Source organism: Mobula hypostoma, chromosome 2 (genome assembly GCF_963921235.1).
Source record: "Mobula hypostoma chromosome 2, sMobHyp1.1, whole genome shotgun sequence".
NCBI classification, from domain to species: domain Eukaryota; kingdom Metazoa; phylum Chordata; class Chondrichthyes; order Myliobatiformes; family Myliobatidae; genus Mobula; species Mobula hypostoma.
Genome location: NC_086098.1, coordinates 203874973 through 203894361, shown reverse-complemented (window position 1 = coordinate 203894361; position 19389 = coordinate 203874973). Strand labels below are relative to the sequence as shown.

The window sequence follows — 19389 nt, the reverse complement described above, 5'->3', positions numbered from 1 at the left end:
ATCACATTGCTTCCTCAGTACTACCTAATCCTCCACCTATCTTCATATAATCTGCAAACTCTGGCACAAAGCCATCAATTCCATTATCCAAATCGTTGACAAACAATATGAAACAGAGCTGTCCCAATACTAACCCCTGAGGAACCTCACTAATCCCTGGCAGCCAACCAGAAAAGGCCTTCTTTATTCCCACTCACTGCCTCCAGCCATTCCTCTATGAATTGTCAGTATCTTTCCTGCAACGCCATAGGATTTTATCTTGTTAAGCAGCCTCAGGTGTGGCACCTTATCAAATGCCTTCTGAAAATCCAAGTAAGTGACATCCACTGCCTCTCCTTTGTCCACCTTGCTTGTTACTTCCTCAAAGAACTCTTAACAGATTAGTCGGGCAAGATCTCCCTTTACAGAAACCATGCTGGCTTTGATTAATTTTATCATTAGTCTCCAAGTACCCCGAAACCTCATCCTTAATAATAGACTCAATACTTTCCAAACCACTGAGGTTAGGCTAACTGGCCAATAATTTCCTATCTTTTGCCTTCCTCCCTTCTTAAAGAGTGGAGTAGCATTTGCAATTTTCCAGTTTTCCAGGACCATGCCAGAATCAAGTGATTCTTGAAAGATCATGACCAATGCATCCGTTATCTCTTCAGCAACCCCTCTCATGACTCTGGGACGTAGTCCACCTGGTCCAGTTGACTTATTCACCTTAAGACCATTCAGTCTGCCTAGCACTTTTTCCTCTGTAATAGCAATGGCACTCGCTCCTGCTCCCTGATGCTTACGTACCTCTGGCACAATCCTTGTGTCTTCCACGGTGAAGGTGATGCAAAGTACTCATTAAGTTCATCTGCCATTTCTTTGTCCCCCATTGCTACCTCAGCAGCATCATTTTCCAGTCGTCTAATATCAACCCTCACCTCCCTTTTACTCTTTATATAAGTGAACAAAAAAAGTTTTAGTATCTTGCTTTATATTATTGGCTAGTCTGCCCTCATATTTTTTTTCCTTCTTGTAGCTTTTTTAATTGCCTTTTGTTGGATTTTAAAAGCTTCCCTATCAGCCAACTTTCCATTCACTTTTGCTACCTCATATGCCCTTTCCTTGGCTTTTATACAGTCCTTAACTTCCCATGTCAGCCGTGGTTGCCTACCCCTGCCATTTGAGAACTACTACTACCTAACCTGCACCTTGTGAACTATTCCCAGAAACTTCAGTCATCTCTGTTCTGCAGTCATCTTAGCCAGTATCATCCTCCATTCCACCTGGGCAAGCTCCTTTCTCATGCCTCTGTAATTCCCTTTATTCCATTGTGATACTGATACATGTGACTTATGCTTCTCTCTCAAATTGCAATATGAATTCATTCATGTTATGATCACTGCTTCTTCAGGGTTCCTTTTCATTAAGCTCCCGAATAAGATCTGGGTTATTACACAACACCCAATCTAAGATAGCCTTTACCTGAGCAGGCTCAAGCACAAGCTGCTCTAAAAAGCCATCCCGTAGGCATTCAACAAATTACCCCTCTTGCAATCCATCACCAACCTGATTTTCCCAATTCCTTTGCTTATTAAGGTCCCACATTGCAATTGTGACATTAATCTTATTACATGCCTTTTCCAGTTCCATTTGCAATCTCAACCCCACATCTTGGCCACTATTTGGAAGCCTATAAATGATTTCCATAATGGGTGTTTTACCCTAGCAGTTTCTTAACTCCACCCACAAAGATACAACATTCTCTGACCCTATGTCACCTCCTTCTAAAGATGTAATTGCACCTCTTACCAATAGAGTCACACCGCCCCCTATGCCTTCCTGCCTGTCCTTTCATGCAAAGTATATCTCTTGATGTTAAGCTCCCAACTATGGCCTTCTTTCAGCCCGAACTCAGTGATGCCCGTAACGTCATACCATCCAAGCCATAATTGCACCACGAGCTCGTCCACCTTATTCTGAATGTCACTCACCTTTAAATACAACACCTTCAGTCCTGCAATCTTCACCCTTTTGAATTTTGCCTCTGTAGTACAATTTAACTCTTGCTCTGTCTGTATTTGTACCCAGTCATTGGCTTGTCCTTCCTTACGTTCATGTTAAATCCATCATCTACTTGTAAACCTGTTGGCTCATCCTCAACTTTATCATACTGGTTCCCATTCCCCTGCCATATGAGTTTAACCACTCCCAACAAGCTCTACCAAACCTGCCCACAAGAATACTGGTTCCCCTCCAATTTGTACACCCCGTCCTATTTTGTACAGGTCACACCTGTCCCAGAAGTGGTCCCAATTATCCAGAACTCTGAATCCCTGTCCGCCGCTCCAATTCTTCAGCGACCCATTTGACTGCCACCTTATTCTATTCCTATCCTCACTGTTGCGTGGCACAGGCAGCAATCTCAGGATTGCTACCCGTGCCACGTGCTAGTGAGGCTAGAAATAGGAAGATAATGCAGCTAAATACGTGGCTAAGGAGTTGGTGCAGGAGGGAGGGCTTCATGTTTCTGGACAATTGGGCCTTGTTCCAGGGAAGGTGAGACCTGTTCCGACAGGACGGGTTGCACCTGAACTGGAGGGGGACTAATATCCTTACGGGAAGGTTTGCTAGTGCTGCCCCGGGGGGTTTAAACTAGATTTGCAGGGGGAGGGGAACCAAAGTGTTAGAGCAGATAGTGAGGTGGAGGAGGATAAAGGTCATGCGAGAACTGCAAGTATAGTGCATGGAGTAAAGCCAGATATAACATATAAAGAGGCTTTGAGGAAAGAGAAGCAGAATAAAGGGTGTAAAGGTAGTAAGGTCAAAGGTCTAAAGTGTGTGTACCTCAATGCAAGAAGCATCAGGAACAAAGGTGATAAACTGAGAGCTTGGATACGTACATGGAATTATGATGTAATGGCCATTACAGAGACTTGGCAGGCACCAGGGCGGGAATGGATTCCCAATATTCCTGGATTTCAGTGCATTAAAAGGGATAGAGAGGGGGCAAAAGGGGAGGAGGGGTGGCATTACTGGTCAGGGATACTATTACAGCTACAGAAAAGGTGGGTAATGTGGCAGGATCCTTTTTTGAGTCAGTATGGGTGGAAGTCAGGAACAGGAAGGGAGCAGTTACTCTATTGGGAGTATTCTATAGGCCCCCTGGTAGAAGCAGAGATACCAAGGAGCAGGTTGGGAGGCAGATTTTGGAAAAGTGCAAAAATAACAGGGTTGCTATCAGGGGTGACTTTAACTTCCCTAATATTGATTGGCACTTGATTAGTTCCAAGGGCTTAGATGGGGCAGAGTTTGTTAAGTGTGTCCAGGATGGATTCCTGTCACAGTATGTGGACAGGCCGACTAGGGGGAATGCCATAATAGATCTAGTACTAGGTAATGAACTGGATCAGGTCACAGATCTCTCAGTGTGTAAGCATCTGGGGGACAGTGACCACCGCTCGCTGGCTTTTAACATTATCATGGAAAAGGATAGAATCAGGAGGACAGGAAAAATTTTAATTGTAAAAGGACAAATTATGAGGCTATAAGGCTAGAACTTGCGGGCGTGAATTGGGATGATGTTTTTGCAGGGAAATGTACAGTGGACATGTGATCGATGTTTAGGGATCTCTTGCAGGACGTTAGGGATAAATTTGTCCCGGTAAGGAAGATAAAGAATGGTCGGGTGAAGGAACCAAGGGTGAAAAGTGAGGTGGAAAATCTAGTCAGGTGGAAGAAGGCAGCATACATGAGGTTTAGGAAGCAAAGATCAGGTGGGTCTATTGAGGAATATGGGGAAGCAAGAAAGGAGCTTTAGAAGGGGCTGAGGAGAGCAAGAAGGGGGCATGAGAATGCCTTGGCGAGTAGGGTAAAGGAAAACCCCAAGGCCTTCTTCAATTATGCAAAGAACGAAAGGATGACAGGAGTGAAGATAGGACCGATTAGACATAAAGGTGGGAAGATGTGCCTGGAGGCTGTGGAAGTGAGCGAAGTCCTCAATGAATACTTCTCTTCAGTATTCACCAATGAGAGGGAATTTGATGACGGTGAGGACAATATGAGTGAGGTTGATGTTCTGGAGCATGTTGATATTACGGGAGAGGAAGTGTTGGAGTTATTAAAATACATTAGGACGGATAAGTCCCCGGGGCCTGATGGAATATTCCCACGAGGCAGATTGCTGAGCCTCTGGCTAGGATCTTTATGTCCTCGTTGTCCACGGGAATAGTACCGGAGGATTGGAGGGAGGTGAATGTTGTCCCCTTGTTCAGAAAAGATAGTAAGGATAGTGTGGGTAATTATAGACCAGTGAGCTTTCATCTGTGGTGGGAAAGCTGTTGGAAAAGATTCTTAGAGATAGGATCTCCGGGCATTTAGAGAATCATGGTCTGATCAGGGACAGTCAGCATGGCTTTGTGAAGGGCAGATTGTGTCTAACAAGCCTGATAGAGTTCTTTGAGGAGGTGACCAGGTATATAGATGAGGGTAGTGCAGTGGATGTGACCTGCATGGATTTTAGTAAGGCATTTGACAACGTTCCACACAGTAGGCTTATTCAGAAAGTCAGAAGGCATGGGATCCAGGGAAGTTTGGCCAGGTGGATTCAGAATTGGCTTGCCTGCAGAAGGCAGAGGGTGGTGGTGGAGGGAGTACATTCAGATTGGAGGATTGTGACTAGTGGTGTCCCACAAGGATCTGTTCTGGGACCCCTACTTTTCGTGATTTTTATTAACAACCTGGATGTGGGGGTACAAGGGTGGGTTGGCAAGTTTGCAGACGACACAAAGGTTGGTGGTGTTGTGGATAGTGCAGAGGGTTGTTGAAGATTGCAAAGAGACATTGATAGGATGCAGAGGTGGGCTGATAAGTGGCAGATGGAATTCAACCCAGAGAAGTGTGAGGTGGTACACTTTGGAAGGACAAACTCCAAGGCAGAGTACAAAGTAAATGGCAGGATTCTTGGTAGTGTGGAGGAGCAGAGGAATCTGGCGTTACATGTCCACTGATCCCTGAAAGTTGCCTCACAGGTAGATAGGGTAGTTAAGAATGTTTATGGGGTGTTAGCTTTCATAAGTCGAGGGTTAGAGTTTAAGAGTCGCAAGGTAATGATGCAGCTCTATAAAACTCTGGTTAGGCCACACTTGGAGTACCGTGTCCAGTTCTGGTCGCCTCACTATAGGAAGGATGTGGAAGAATTGGAAAGGGTACAGAGGAGATTTACCAGAATGCTGCCTGGTTTAGAGAGTATCAAATCAAGTCAAGTCACTTTTTATTGTCATTTCAACCATAACTACTGGTACAGAACATAGTGAAAATGAGACAACGTTTTCCAGGGCCATGGTGCTACATGAAACAATACAAAAACTACACTGAACTACGTAAGAAAAAAACACAAAAACTACACTAGACTACAGACCTATCCAGGACTGCATAAAGTGCACAAAACAGTGCAGGCACTACAATCAATAATAAACAAGACGGTAGGCACAGTAGAGGGTATAGTAGGTTGGTGTCAAGCCAGGCTCTGGGTATTGAGGAGTCTGATGGCTTGGGGAAGAAACTGTTACATAGTCTGGTCGTGAGAGCCCGACTGCTTCGGTGCCTTTTGCCAGATGGCAGGAGGAAGAAGAGTTTATATGACGGGTGCGTGGAGTCCTTCATAATGCTATTTGCTTTACGGATGCAGCGTGTGGTGTAAATGTCTGTGATGGCGGGAAGAGAGGCCCCGATGATCTTCTCAGCTGACCTCACTATCTGCTGCAGGGTCTTGCAATCCGAGATGGTGCAATTTCCGAACCAGGCCATGATGCAGCTGCTCAGGATGCTCTCAATACAACCTCTGTAGAATGTGATGAGGATGGGGAGTGGGAGATGGACTTTCCTCAGCCTTCGCAGAAAGTAGAGACGCTGCTGGGCTTTCTTTGCTATGGAGCTGGTGTTGAGGGACCAGGTGAGATTCTCCACCAGGTGAACACCAAGAAATTTGGTGCTCTTATCGATCTCTACGGAGGAGTCGTCAATGTTCAGCGGAGAGTGGTAGCTCCATGTCCTCCTGAAGTCAACAACCATCTCTTTTGTTTTGTTCACATTCAGAGATAGGTTGTTGGCTCTGCACTAGTCCGTTAGTCGCTGCACCTCCTCTCTGTATACTGACTCATCATTCTTGCTGATGAGACCCACCACAGTCGTGTCATCGGCGAACTTGATGATGTGGTTCGAGCTGTGTGTAGCAGCACAGTCATGAGTCAGCAGAGTGAACAGCAGTGGACTGAGCGATCAGAGATTAAGGGAGCTAGGGCTTTACTCTCTGGAGAGAAGGAGGATAAGAGGAGACATGATAGAGGTATACAAGATATTAAGAGTAATAGATAGAGTGGACAGCCAGCGCCTCTTCCCCAGGGCACCACTGCTCAATACAAGAGGACATGGCTTTAAGGTAAGGCGTGGGAAGTTCAATGGGGATATTAGAGGAAGGTTTTTTACTCGGAGGGTGGTTGGTGCGTGGAATGCACTGCCTGAGTCAGTGGTGGAAGCAGATACACTAGTGAAATTTAAGAGACTGCTAGACAGGTATATATTGGAATTTACGGTGGGGGTTATATGGGAGGCAGGATTTAAGGGTTGGCACAACATTGTGGGCCAAAGGGCCTCTACTGTGCTGTACTACTACTACGCTTGAGGTCCTGCTTCTCAGCTTCCTTCCTAACTCCTTGTATTGTTTTTTTCAGGCCCTCCTCCCTTTTTCTATCTGTCGTTGGTACCAGTATGTACTGTGACTACTGGCCGCTCACCCTCACTTTTCAGGATATTGTGGACATGTTCTAATCTCTAGAACATTCAGAATATCGGAATGGGAATGGTTTCATGCAAACAGGTTGGAGACTATCCTGACACAATGTAAGGTGTTGTTCTTCCAGCCTGAGTGTGGCCTCATCGTGACTTCATGCCATCCAGTTGGAGATTACCCACATGGAGTGAACTTACCTTCTGTCTGTTCTCACAGAGGATCTGTTAAGCCAAAGCCTTGCTACTCTAACTCAGACATCTCCAACAATGACCGCTCCGCTGAGCGATACTTCTCTTTTATAAGGCTGGTTTTTTAAAGCTCTTCGCCGGGCCTGCACGGGAAGGCTTCTGTTGCATCTATGCAGTACTTCAATCAACAATTCCCGTTGAAAAACTTCCTGCTTTTTAAAGCTCCTCACCAGACCTTAGTGGGAACGTTTCTGTTGCGTCTGACTCCCATCAAAAAAATTCCTGCGTTCTAAAGCTCTTTGCCAGACCAGCACTTAAATGCTTCTGTTGTCTGCTCAGTACTCCAATCAATTTGCTACTAAATAACTTGCTGCCAAATTCTTTTACTGACTGTGACTTTATTGAAACAAAAATTGAACTGTTTGGCCATAATGACCATCGTTATGTTTGGAGGAAAAAGGGTGAGGCTTGCAAGCCGAAGAACACCATCCCAACTGTGAAGCATGGGGGTGGCAGCATCATGGTGTGGGATGCTTTGCTGCAGGAGGGACTAGTGCACTTCACAAAATAGATGGCATCATGAGGAAGGAAAATTATGTGGATATATTGAAGCAACATCTCAAGATATCAGCCAGGAAGTCAAAGCTCAGTCGCAAATGGGTCTTCCAAATGGACAATGACCCCAAGCATACCTCCAAAGTTGTGGAAAAATTGTTTAAGGACAACAAAATCAAGGTATTGGAGTGGCCATCACAAAGGCCTAACCTCAATCCGATAGAAAATTTGTGGGCAGAACTGAAAAAGCATGTGCTAGCAAGGAGGTCTACAAACCTGACTCAGTTACACCAGTTCTGTCTGGAGGAATGGAACAAAATGCCAGCAACTTATTGTGAGAAGCTTGTGGAAGGGTACCCAAAACATTTGACCCAAGTTAAACAATTTAAAGGCAATGCAACCAAATACTAACGAAATGTATGTAAACTTCTAACCCACTGGGAAAGTGATGAAAGAAATAAAAGCTGAAATTAATCATTCTCTCTACTATTATTCTGACATTTCACATTCTTAAAATAAAATAGTGATCCTAACTGACCTAAAACAGGGAATGTTTTCTAGGACTAAATGTCAGGAATTATGAAAAACTGAGTTTAAATGTATTTGGCTAAGGTGCATGTAAACTTCTGACTTCAAGTGTACGTACAGTCAGATACACAATCAGATCAATGTGTATCGATCAATCTGAAAGAAGCTGCCCCAGACCCTTTTGGTCCTGGGCTTAATGCTGCGATACCATTTGCCTGATGGAAGCAGCTGAAGCAGTTCGTGGTTTGGGTGGTTGAAGTCCCTGACGATCCTCCAAGCCCTTTTTACACACTGCTGCTGTAAATGTCCTGAACAGAGGAAAGTTCACATCCACAGATGCACAGGGCTGACCTCACGATTCTCTGCGGTGCCCTGTGATTCTGAGATTGCCCATGGTGACCCAAAGAAGAAATAACTTGTGTCACAGACAACTGCTCTTTGGTTGTTGCCATCAAATCCACCAAGTCAGTTACAGAGAAGTGGCTTTGTCTAGAGATGAGCAACATCAAGGAACTCATCTAAGCACAACACATTGTGTTTCTCCCTCCCCTCCCCCACCTTGTAACTCCTGCTGAAAGGTTTCGGCCCGAAACGTCGACTGTACTCTTCCCCATAGATGCTGTCTGGCCTACTGAGTTCCTCCAGCATTTTGCATGTGTTAGAGAAAATTCATCATACAAAGGAACAACCAGCTGACCGTCTCACAAAGAAGGGAGCACCAGCTCTTGTGCTGCTGAAGACACTTAGTGAAGGCTTAAGAAGTGTATCAACATCAAAGGTTAGAATTAATTCCCTTATCCCAATAGATATTTGAAATTTTTTTTTCAATTTTTAAAGATTTGTTTAATATACATAAAAAAGATGGGAGCTTGTTGAGTTCCAGTCATTTGGATGTGCACGCTTTCTCTGTTCTGACATGTGTGTGAGGGGTTGTGGGTAAGATGGCAGTCCTCGTACTGATCTTGAATGGACAAAGTAAAGTTCTTTAAATGAAAGAAACTTGTCTTTGTTGTTTTAGGGTAAACAATTTAAGTAAATAGACAGGAAAGGCTGGAGGGTTAAAGGTCAAATGGGAAAATGAAACTAGCTGAGTGGGTGCCACGGTTAGCATGGATGAGTTGGTCTGAAGGACTTCCATGCTGTATTATTTTGACTTCCTGACCAGGCAATAGCATAGCTGGTCTGTCAGCAAAATCTCTGTCCAGTAACTTGACAAACATTTTATGCATTACTCTATTTTTATCGATTCTCACTACATCTGCATTTCCTGACATGGTGCGACACTGTCACTATTTCGCAGTAAGACTTTAATTCCCACATTTAAAGTCAACAGTTTGAATGGAGTTCCCCCAGTTAGCCCAGCAGAGTGCTCTGACTACTTATGCTGTAACCAGTAGATGGAGTTGTGTCTCCTCCCACCATACACTGACACCAGCGCACCAACCAACCTACCCTTTCCCTCCCTCTTTCCTTCCACTTCACCCATTCCTCAGTGGTTCCTGAGTTTAACAACCTCCCATTATTGATTTCCATCTGAGGCTCTCATCCCTCATTTATTTATGTGGTTATCTATTTATTTATCTCTTTTTTAAAATTGAGATACAGGGTGAAATAGACCGCTGCTCAGCAGTTCCTGATTTTACCTTAGCCTAAGCACAGGACAATTTACAATGACTGACTATCCTATCAGCCAGTACGTCTTTGGACTGTGGGAGGAAACCCATGCGGTCACAAGGAGAACATACAAACTCCTTACCGTCAGCAGCAGGAATTGAATCCAGGTCGCTGGTACTGTAAAGCAGTGTGCTAAACCACTGTGCTACCACGCTGCCCGAGAATGTTTACCTGGAATACCTGTCCACCTGGAACTCTATTTACCTGGAATACCCGTTTGAGAAATATGGACAAGCATGCTTACAGCATGTCCCAACAGTCAGTATAAGGATAATGTTTCTCCTGGCTTGTTGTCCAGAGCAGGGTTCGTGGATTCAACCATTCTGAAGGTAGAGTGGACAACCAGTGCCTTGTTTTCCCAAGGGCAGAAATGGCTAATACAAGTGGGCATAATTTTAATGTGATTGGAGAAAAGCATAAGTAGGATGTCAGAGGTATTTTTTTATTTTTTGATACAGATTGCTTGGAACATGCTGACGTTGTGGTGATAGAAGCAGGTACCTTTAAGAAATTTAAGGGACTTTTAGATAGGCACATGGATGAAAGAAAAATGGAGGTTTATGTGGGAGGGAAGGGTTAGATTGATCTTGGAGTAGGTTAAAAATTCGGCGCAACATTGTGGCCAAAGGGCTTGTACTGTTCTATGTTCTATATCGTGAATTTTTGGGACTCTCTAATTGTACCAAAGGGTGAGATGTCCAGCTCTTAAGAAAAGTGAGGGATAAGGGTGCTAGTGAGGTAGGTGGTGCTGAGGTGAAAAATCAGCTATGGTTCCATTGAAATGGTTAAAGTAGTACTGTTAGGTTCAAAGTAATTAATTAAATGTTATCAGTTCTGTAGATTCACCAGAGGGTGTGATAGGGCCGTATGGAACAGGAAGGCAAATTTCTATCCGCAAAGATGAACTCTTGATCTCCCAATCAACCGTGTCACAGTCCTTGCATTTTACTTGTCTGCTTGAACTGTAACTTTATTCTGCATTATTTCTTTTCTGTTTTATGCTACCAATTTATAAACTAATTATGTATTTGGATCCACGAGACCCTCTCCAGAAAGTGCAGAGGGAAAAAAGCAGGTTTTATGAGGAAAGGTTGAGCTTTTCCTCATGAGGCTCAATCTTTCCTTGAGGGCGAAGGAGAATGAGAGGAGACTTGACAGAGCTGTATAAGCTGGTAAGAGACATGGATAGAGTGGACAGGCAGGGACTTTTACCCATTGTGGTCATGGCTAGTACAACAGGGAATAATTTTAAGTTGATTGGAGGGAGAAATATCAGAAGTAGTTTTTTTTTTAAAAACAGAGCGTGGTAGATGCATGGAATGTGCTCTCCGGATAGTGGTAAAGGCAGATACATTAGGGACATTTAAGATACTCTTAGATATTCACATGTGGGAAAGAAGGTTTGACTGAATTTGGATTAGATTAAAAAGGACAGCACAGTGTTGAAGGCTGAGGGCCCTGTATTGCACTGTGCTGTGTTCATTGATGAAGATGGTGTAACTGTCCCCTTAACTATATTGTTATCATTACGACATTCATTTTCATTCCCCAACTTGAATAGCCTCAAGTTGTGTACAGTTTACACGCCCTCCCAACAGCTTCTGCTCTCATCCTCATAAGCTGTAAGAGTTCCCTGCTGTTGGATAAACCCAAGCATTGAAGTTTCTCCAGTCCTATGTTCTGAATTCGCATTTCAGCCTTACTCGTAACCACAGTTTCCTGGCTCTCTTGCCTGACGTGACTCTAAAATTAATCCAAGGGTATGTGACTGCTTCCTGGAACAATGTGTCCACATTACTTTTCCCCACCCTCTATGCATTACTGTGTCTGAGCCTCCAGCTCTGTGGTGAAGTTCTAAGGTGCAGAGTTACTGCAGGTGTAACCCCTGTGTGATTCCTTAAGGCTGTTATAGCCTGGGCTGATAAAGGGGACAAGTTCCCACTACATATTGAATGCTTCCAATAGCGTGAGCTTCAAATAACCTCTGATAACCAAATCCAGCTCCTGGCCTTCACGTCTGCCTTAGCCACTAAGCCCAGCGTAACTGTTTCTACTTACAGGAGAAGGGGAAAAGGTGGGTTACTGGCTCCTTAGAACAGTCACTTCGGGCAGATGGGGCTCATCAGTTCCGATCGGCAGCTCATCTAGGAGAAGGAAAACTCTGATCTCAAATCTCCACGGCCTTGTTCTCACGGGGAAGGCTTCGGGAGTAAACCCCACAGGAAAAAACCAGAGCTGAAGTCCCTAAGGCAATCTTACATTGAGATCGACGTTGACTGACAAGTCCTGCGTCACTGAGGGTGCCAAACTGTATCGGTCTCTGACATTCCTTTGAGTTCATCAGATGTGTGGAGAGGGAGAACTTGCCACATGGGCAACAGCTTGCTCTGCGTATTGTACTGTCCAGACTTGTATACCAAGACAGCTAGGACACAACATCCATGGTCGACCCTGACTGACGGAGGCCCTTATCATACCATGTGTTCCCTGTGTGATCCCATTCCATATTTGCTTTAAAATTGATGAAATTTTGAAGTATAAATATCTTGCACTATTTTAAAAAGTCAAATGAAATGTATTGATGAGTTCACCTAAACTTGAGGGGCACAACATCCTGATAAGCAGATTTGCTAGTGCTACGTAGAAAGAATTTAAACGGGGATTGTCGAAGGGGAGGGGTGGGATCCCAAACACCGGGGAGCAAACGAGAGGCTGGAAAGTAATGTAGAAGTCAATGACAGCAGCTTGAATAAACATCACAATCAAGGGAGTGGAAGAGAACAAGTAAAGCCTATTGGATTACATTGCATTCACTTCAATGCAAGAAGTCTGACAGGTAAAGTAAATTAATTTGGAGATTGGATGGCAATGGTGGGATTACAGCCATTAAGGAAATATGGTGAAGGGAGGGAAAGGATTGGCAACTTAATGTTCTGAGGTATATATTTTTAAGTGGGATAGAGGCAGAGGAAAGAGAGGAAGGGGACACTTACAACACGCTGGAGGAACTCAGCAGGTCAGGCAGCATCCGTGGAAACAATGATTCGATGTTTTGGGCCGGAACCCTTCGTCAGGACTGTAGAGAGAAGGGGCAGAGGCCCTATAAAGAAGGTGGGGGAGAGTGGGAAGAAGAAGGCTGGTAGGTCCAGGTGAAAAACCAGTAATTTGAAAGACAAAGGGGTGGGGGAGGGGAAGCAGGGAGGTGATAGGCAGGAAAGGTGAAGAAGGAATAGGGGAAAACACAAGGAGGCAGAACCATGAGGGAGGTGATAGGCAGCTGGGGGAGTGGGCAGAGTGAAATAAGGATAGAGGAAGGGAGGGGGAGGGAATTACCGGAAGTTGGAGAATTCTATGTTCATACCAAGGGTCTGGAGACTACCTAGACAGTATATGAGGTGCATACCAAGGGGCTGGAGACTACCTAGACGGTATATGAGGCAGGAACCTCCTTGCTTCCCCTCCCCCACCCCTTTGTCTTTCAAATAACTGGTTTTTCACCTGGACCTACCAGCCTTCTTTCCACCCTCCCCCACCTTCTTTATAGGGCCTCTGCCCCTTCCCTCTTCAGTCCTGATGAAGGGTTCCGGCCTGAAACGTCAACTCATCGTTTCCACTGATGCTGCCTGACCTGCTGAGTTCCTCCAGCGTATTGTGAGTGTTGCTTTGATCCCAGCATCTGCAGATTATTTTGTGTTTAAGAGAGGAAGGGGATTTGCATTTTTGATTAAGGGGAACACTATTCCCTGCAAGTAGCATGGGTGTGTGGCCACACAGTAACTGAACTGTTCCCACACACATAGCCTTTGTTGCCACACTGCTGGAATTTTTAAAAATAGAATGTTAAGATAATTTTGAGATTATGTTAGTACAGTATAATTTTGAAATCTTTGTAAAAATCCTTGTGAAATCCCTATAAATAATTATCGATTCATGAATATAATCCATAAATTTACTAAATAATAAAGGTAGCACAGCCTTTACCTTGAAACATTTTAGAGCTTCAGCATATTTACATTATCAGTGTTTCAAGTCACAACACTGTTATGAATTATAACAGTAAACAGAATGGAAGTCGATAACTCATTGTTAACAAACCATTGGCCAGTTTATAGTGCAAACAACAGGAATACTGCAGATGCTGGAAATTCAAACAACACACATCAAAGTTGCTGGTTCACCAGCAACTTTGATGTGTGTGGCCAGTTTATAGTAGTGTCTGCAAACATAGATTCAGTGTGATGAGTTCAATCAAATGTAAATCCAGAAATAAACTAGATGCAGAACATTTGGCTGATCTCATGAGGATTAACACGTATCTTTCATCTGGATGTAAAATTAGTTTGGATAGCGTTTATCGACAATGTATTTGTAATAAAGGCAGATGCGAGTAAAGTTTACAAAACATGAGAGATTTCTTATGTTGTACTGTTAATTAGTAAAATCAAAAGAATGTAATTTTTCAATTTTCAATCTAAACATTCATAGTATGCACATTACAAAACAAAAGTTACAGGCACCCATCTCAGGACAGGATCAATGGCAGATCAGCCCCCTGCAAGGTAAACACATTGCTCATCCTCAATGGGAAATATAGGCTCTACCATCTCTACTGAATGGGAAGTTGAGTTCAATGGAAACACTGTTACTGGGGCCAAGGCATGGAAAAGATAAACTTGGGAATCTGGAACATGGGAACACTCATGGAGAGCCCAAAGAGTGACCACCCAGAATGATGAGTAGCCGTTGTTGTCCAGGATCTCATAAGGAACAACCTTAATGTAATCACATCTCCAATGACCTGGGTTCAATCTTGACCTCTGGTGTTGCATGTGTGGAGTTTTCACATTGTGTCTCTGACCATGTTGGCTTCCTCTGGCTGCTCAGAATCACCTGCGTTCCAGGAGTGTGTGGGTGGGGAAGTAAATCAATATTTGATAGTACATAGATGAATGATAAAAGTCGCAGGGTGAAGTATTTAAACATGTTTGGAGCTCAAGAGCCACCACCCCAATAGTGTAGCTCTCAGCTTGCTGAGGGAGCAGCAGTGGAAGATTTACCCCCTTGTAGAAAGGAAATTGTGACACTAGCATGCTGCCATGAACATTACTGGAAGGCTACTGACCCTCTACCAGATCAGCATGCCATTATCACCAGGGCATTCCATGCCAGCGACATCGAAAGGTAATGATTTTGATAATGCCCCCATCCCAGGCATGATGAAGTAATTCTCAAGAACAACTTCAATGTGGGTGTTGGATATGATGGCAAAATGTGGAATGGAACCATCAAGTGGAACGGTATGAGAATAAACGGCACTAAGATTGGAGACATCTGGGGTGGAGCATGGACACGTCCCGGATTACTTCATTGCTCTGTTCTCTGACACACACTGTTCAGCACAGGGGCCATGAGGGGACCTAAAGTCCACAAGATGGATCACCAAATCAGTGATGTACTGAAGACTCAGGTAGTTGCCTTACATCACAGGTTGAATATATCTAGGGCAACATCAGGTAATGGAACATCCGGACCATCAAGGCCAATACCATTTTCAGGACCAAAAATTTGAAGGTGACAAGTCTGTTGAATTTAAAATACCTTAAGTTCAGCTATATGTGATGACAATGATCATTCGTCAAAAGACAAAAATTGTCCCAAGAAATGGAGAATTTTGGTTCCACATAGAAAAGTTACTTTATAAAAATACAAGGTTTTCAATGCCATTATTATAAGAAATTGATAGCTGTTTTAGATTTAAATTCATCTTTAATATCTAGACCATTCCTGGCCTTCTGTATTTAAAGAATACTGATGGATTTAAAGCAGTATTTAAAGAGCTGTAAGAAACTGTATTTGTTATCAAGCCCTCGAGTGAATGAGTTGCCCTTAAATAAAAATAAAAACTTTAACATGCATTTCACTGCTGAATATTAGCAGCTTTTATTCACCATGGAAAGGCATAGTCATGATAGTTAGTGAAAAGAAAAAGCTAAAACTAAATAGTTTGCCTTCAGGAGTGTTACTTGTCTCCCATTAGATTTTAGGATTTTAGACAAACTCGGACACCGAACACAGGAAAAGCTTATCAGCAAGAGGTGCAAAGTGTGTTATATACTGTCCATGGATTATTGAAAATCAAAAACACTGAATATGATGAAGATCTAAAATAATAAAGGAAAAAATACTGGAAGTACTCAACAGATCAAATGGAAATTGTGGAAAGAGAAGTGATCAATATTCGGAAGAAAATTATTCAACCAGAAACTTTAGCTGTTTCTCCTCCCACAAATGTGGCCTGTGCACCTGAACATTTAGCATTTTCTTTTTTTTTATTTAAAGACTTGAATTAGATGAGGAAGACAACGACCTGGAAGAGTATAAACAAAGTATATACACTCATTGGCCACTTTATTAGCTACGCCTATAAATGTGTTCATTAATCCAAATATCTAATCAGCTAATCATGTGGCAGGAACTCTTTGCTCAAAATCATGCAGACATAGTCAAGAGGTTCAGTTGTTGCTCAGACCAGACATCAGAAAGGGTAAGAATTATTCTTTCTTTTTGTATCAGCACAGTTCACTGTCTTCTGCGTTCTGGCTGAATGCCCAAGTTGGGAGGTCTCTCACTGATGCTTTTATGGTTATTATTCTATAGATTTATTGAGTATGGCCACAAGAAAATAAACTTCAGGGTTGTTTATGGTGACATATATGTATGTTGATAATAAATTTACTTTGAACTTTGAAATGTGATCTAAGTGACTTTGACCATGGAATGGTTGTTGGTGCCAGACAGAGTGGTTTGAGTATCTCAGAAGCTGCTGATCTCCTGGGATTTTCACACAAAACAGTCTCTAGAGCTTACAGAGAATGGTGCAAAAACAAAGAAAGCAGCCAGCGAGAGGCAGTTCCATACTGAAAACACGTTGTTAATGAGGGAGGTCTGAGGAGAAGGGCCAGACTTGTTCAAGCTGGCAGGAAGGTATCAGTAACTCAAGAAAGCAACAGTGATGTGCAGAGGAACATTGCTGAATGCACAACATATCAAACCTTGAATTGCACAAACTATATCAGCAGAAGATCTTGTACCTTTTAATGTGGCCACTAAATGTACAGTATTATCTGTTCACATTAAATCAGAATTTGAATTAACTTTTTGCACTTCAGTTGAGATCTAAAGAAAAAAGGGAGTATCATTAGAAAGTTATAATGATGTTCCAGTATCAGAAAGCCTGAATTTAATTACCAATGGCCAGGAGGTGTAGTGTAGTGCAAGGAGCACAGTACCTCGCATCACAATGGAGAAAGGAACGTGGTGATTAGGATACCTGAATCTAGAAAAAAAATAGTGAAAATGAAACAAAATTTCCTCATCTGATTGTTGTTTCTGGACAAATATCTAATTTGCTAGGTGGAAAATCTGGAAAAGGCAATGAAAGATAAAGCTAGATTGAGTAGCATGAAGAAACAGTATCAGTCATGCTTAAGTAGTCCTTGAGCTACCTACTGATGAATGACGGTACTCAGGGTATGAAAGACAAGTTTCACCGGATGGGGAAACCTAGAGCTTTGTTTTTCAAAGGATGCACTGAATGGATTGTTCAAAAGCTAAAAATTGTGCTGCAAATTTCAGTTTCCTGACTGAGCTGCTCTACTCATACTCTTAGTGGAGACTGGGATCTGTGGAGAGGATAAAGTAAAATCAGCAGAAAGGCAAAGATACACAGGTACCCCTTAACTCTGACTGATTACTTGTCAGCTGGGATGCGTACAGATCGTCACAACTAGTAACCTATTTAGCGATTGCCAGCAAATGTTTAAAAGAGTATTTAGTTTGAACTGTTCCAAAAACAACGGACTTCCATCAGGTGTAGGATCATCTCTGAGCATTTTCCTGGAGGACAATGACCAGTTAAATCCAGGACCTAGCATATGCCATAAAACACATTTCTGACACATGCCATGTGTTGGACTTTACTAACCATTCTCATTGTGCTCCTCAAACATGAGAAAATCTGCAGATACTGGAAATCCAAGCAACCAAACCCAAGTCCTGATGAAGGGTCTCAGCCCAAAATGTTGACTTTTTACTCTTTTCCATAGCTGCTGACTGGTTGGCTGAGTTCCTCCAGCATTTTGTGTGTGCCCCTGCTCTTTCCAGTCACCCTGACAGAGCTGAAGACATGCTTTTGAATGCTGAACTACTGTGATGTTCACTGCCATCTGTAGGACGTCTGAATAAGTTGTTGATCACAAGGTAACAAACACATTGCTGCAGTCCCGTGATGTAAAACCTTATGGCAGTATGTGCAATTTATAGGAAAGTGAGCTTGATGCCTAATCTAAGCAATGTGACTGAGAAGTAGATATGGTGGGGTGGGGGTTCGGTCAGTGAACACCTCAGTTTGACAAAGTTTCACAAGCATTTGCATGGCCAGAATCTTTTAGTTTTTATTGAGCACAAGTCTTTGCATAATATTTTCAATGAAGCCAATTCAAACCTTAGATAGCCTCAGTGTTAGTCCAAAGATTATTTTTCTGATCTGATTCCTATTTAGATTCAGATTTATTTATGTCATGTACATATAAACATACAGTGAAACGTGTCATTTTTTGTCTGCAACCAATATGCCCAAGGATGTGATGTGGGATTAGCATAAGTATTCTTTGTTCTTATGCAGTTGTTCTGGAGTATATAATAAGTGTGTGGGTGGTGGGTGGGGTGGGGGAGGGGGTATTTGTGAGTATTAATGTCTCTGTGAACGAGACCAGGTTAGAGGGAAGTAAATGGGAAGATGAAATTGAGATGGGTTTGGTCTGAGGGCCAACAAAGACCTAATGGGCCCAATGGTTTTTTTTATTAAGTGAAATCGTGAACAATAGCCAGATCAGAAATGTTGATCAAGTCTGCTAGTTCCCAAAGAGAACTCTGATAGGCCAATCAGAGATAGGAACACAAAAAAAATCATATGTACAATTAAGAAACATTAAAAAAAGTAGAAGTACTGGAGTCATGATAAAGTCTGCTGGAGAGAGACATTTATACACGTTGTCCTCCATAATTCAAAGAGATTGAAGGATAAGGTTACAGGGTGACAAAACGTGCCAGGAGCACTTGGAACTAAAAACTAATCCCTACCGGGAGAAAACAGCACCTGTTCTTTCCGCACTGTTCTCCAGCAGTTTAAGGACTAAGTCCAGCCAGAACAAACTCACATGTGCTCTTGAAAGTCCGGTGTTAACCCTACCTACCAACAGTCAAGCATTGCCATCCTGGTCCCCTTCATGATAGCTTATGAAGAAGTGTGTGACTTCCCTCCCAGAGATGATAGGTGTTTGTGCACTCGACTCTTGATGGCTTGGACCCCCATCGTCGCAGATGTTTCCAACCACAGCATCTGGAAGGCTGTTCTAAATTCCGATAGCACAGTGAAGGAAGCTTCTATCCAGTGTGTAGGTTCTCGCATCAGGCATAGAAACAGCATGAGCATGCATAGATAAACTTGATCGTGTGGTGCACCGTCTCTCAGAAGATGAAGGCAACATGGCGCGAAGGTCTGCAGGGATGTAGCTGGTGTGCATTTTGTATAGCACAGTGGCTGCAGCAACCTGTCGTCTGTGGTGTAAGCTACTGATGGCTAGCTTCTCACGAAACTTTCCTTCTACCTTGTAA

At 43.1% G+C, this 19389-nt stretch overlaps 1 protein-coding gene across 8 annotated transcripts in view; it reads left to right on the top strand.

Annotated features, from left to right (window-relative positions):
• The window catches only part of rtel1 (regulator of telomere elongation helicase 1), a 205793-nt gene extending 197823 nt beyond the window's left edge, over positions 1 to 7970 (top strand). For 5 of the 8 annotated variants that reach the window (XM_063041434.1, XM_063041430.1, XM_063041427.1 and 2 more), the window contains one exon: positions 6711 to 7970. In XM_063041434.1, coding sequence (XP_062897504.1) covers positions 6711 to 6807 — 97 coding nt within the window. In that variant the 3' untranslated portion in view covers positions 6808 to 7970. Of the gene's footprint in view, positions 1 to 5745; positions 5933 to 6710 lie in introns of those variants that run through there. The other 3 variants (XR_010017115.1, XM_063041432.1, XM_063041433.1) reach the window with 3 other exon arrangements.
• Positions 7971 to 19389: the final 11419 nt, after the last annotated feature.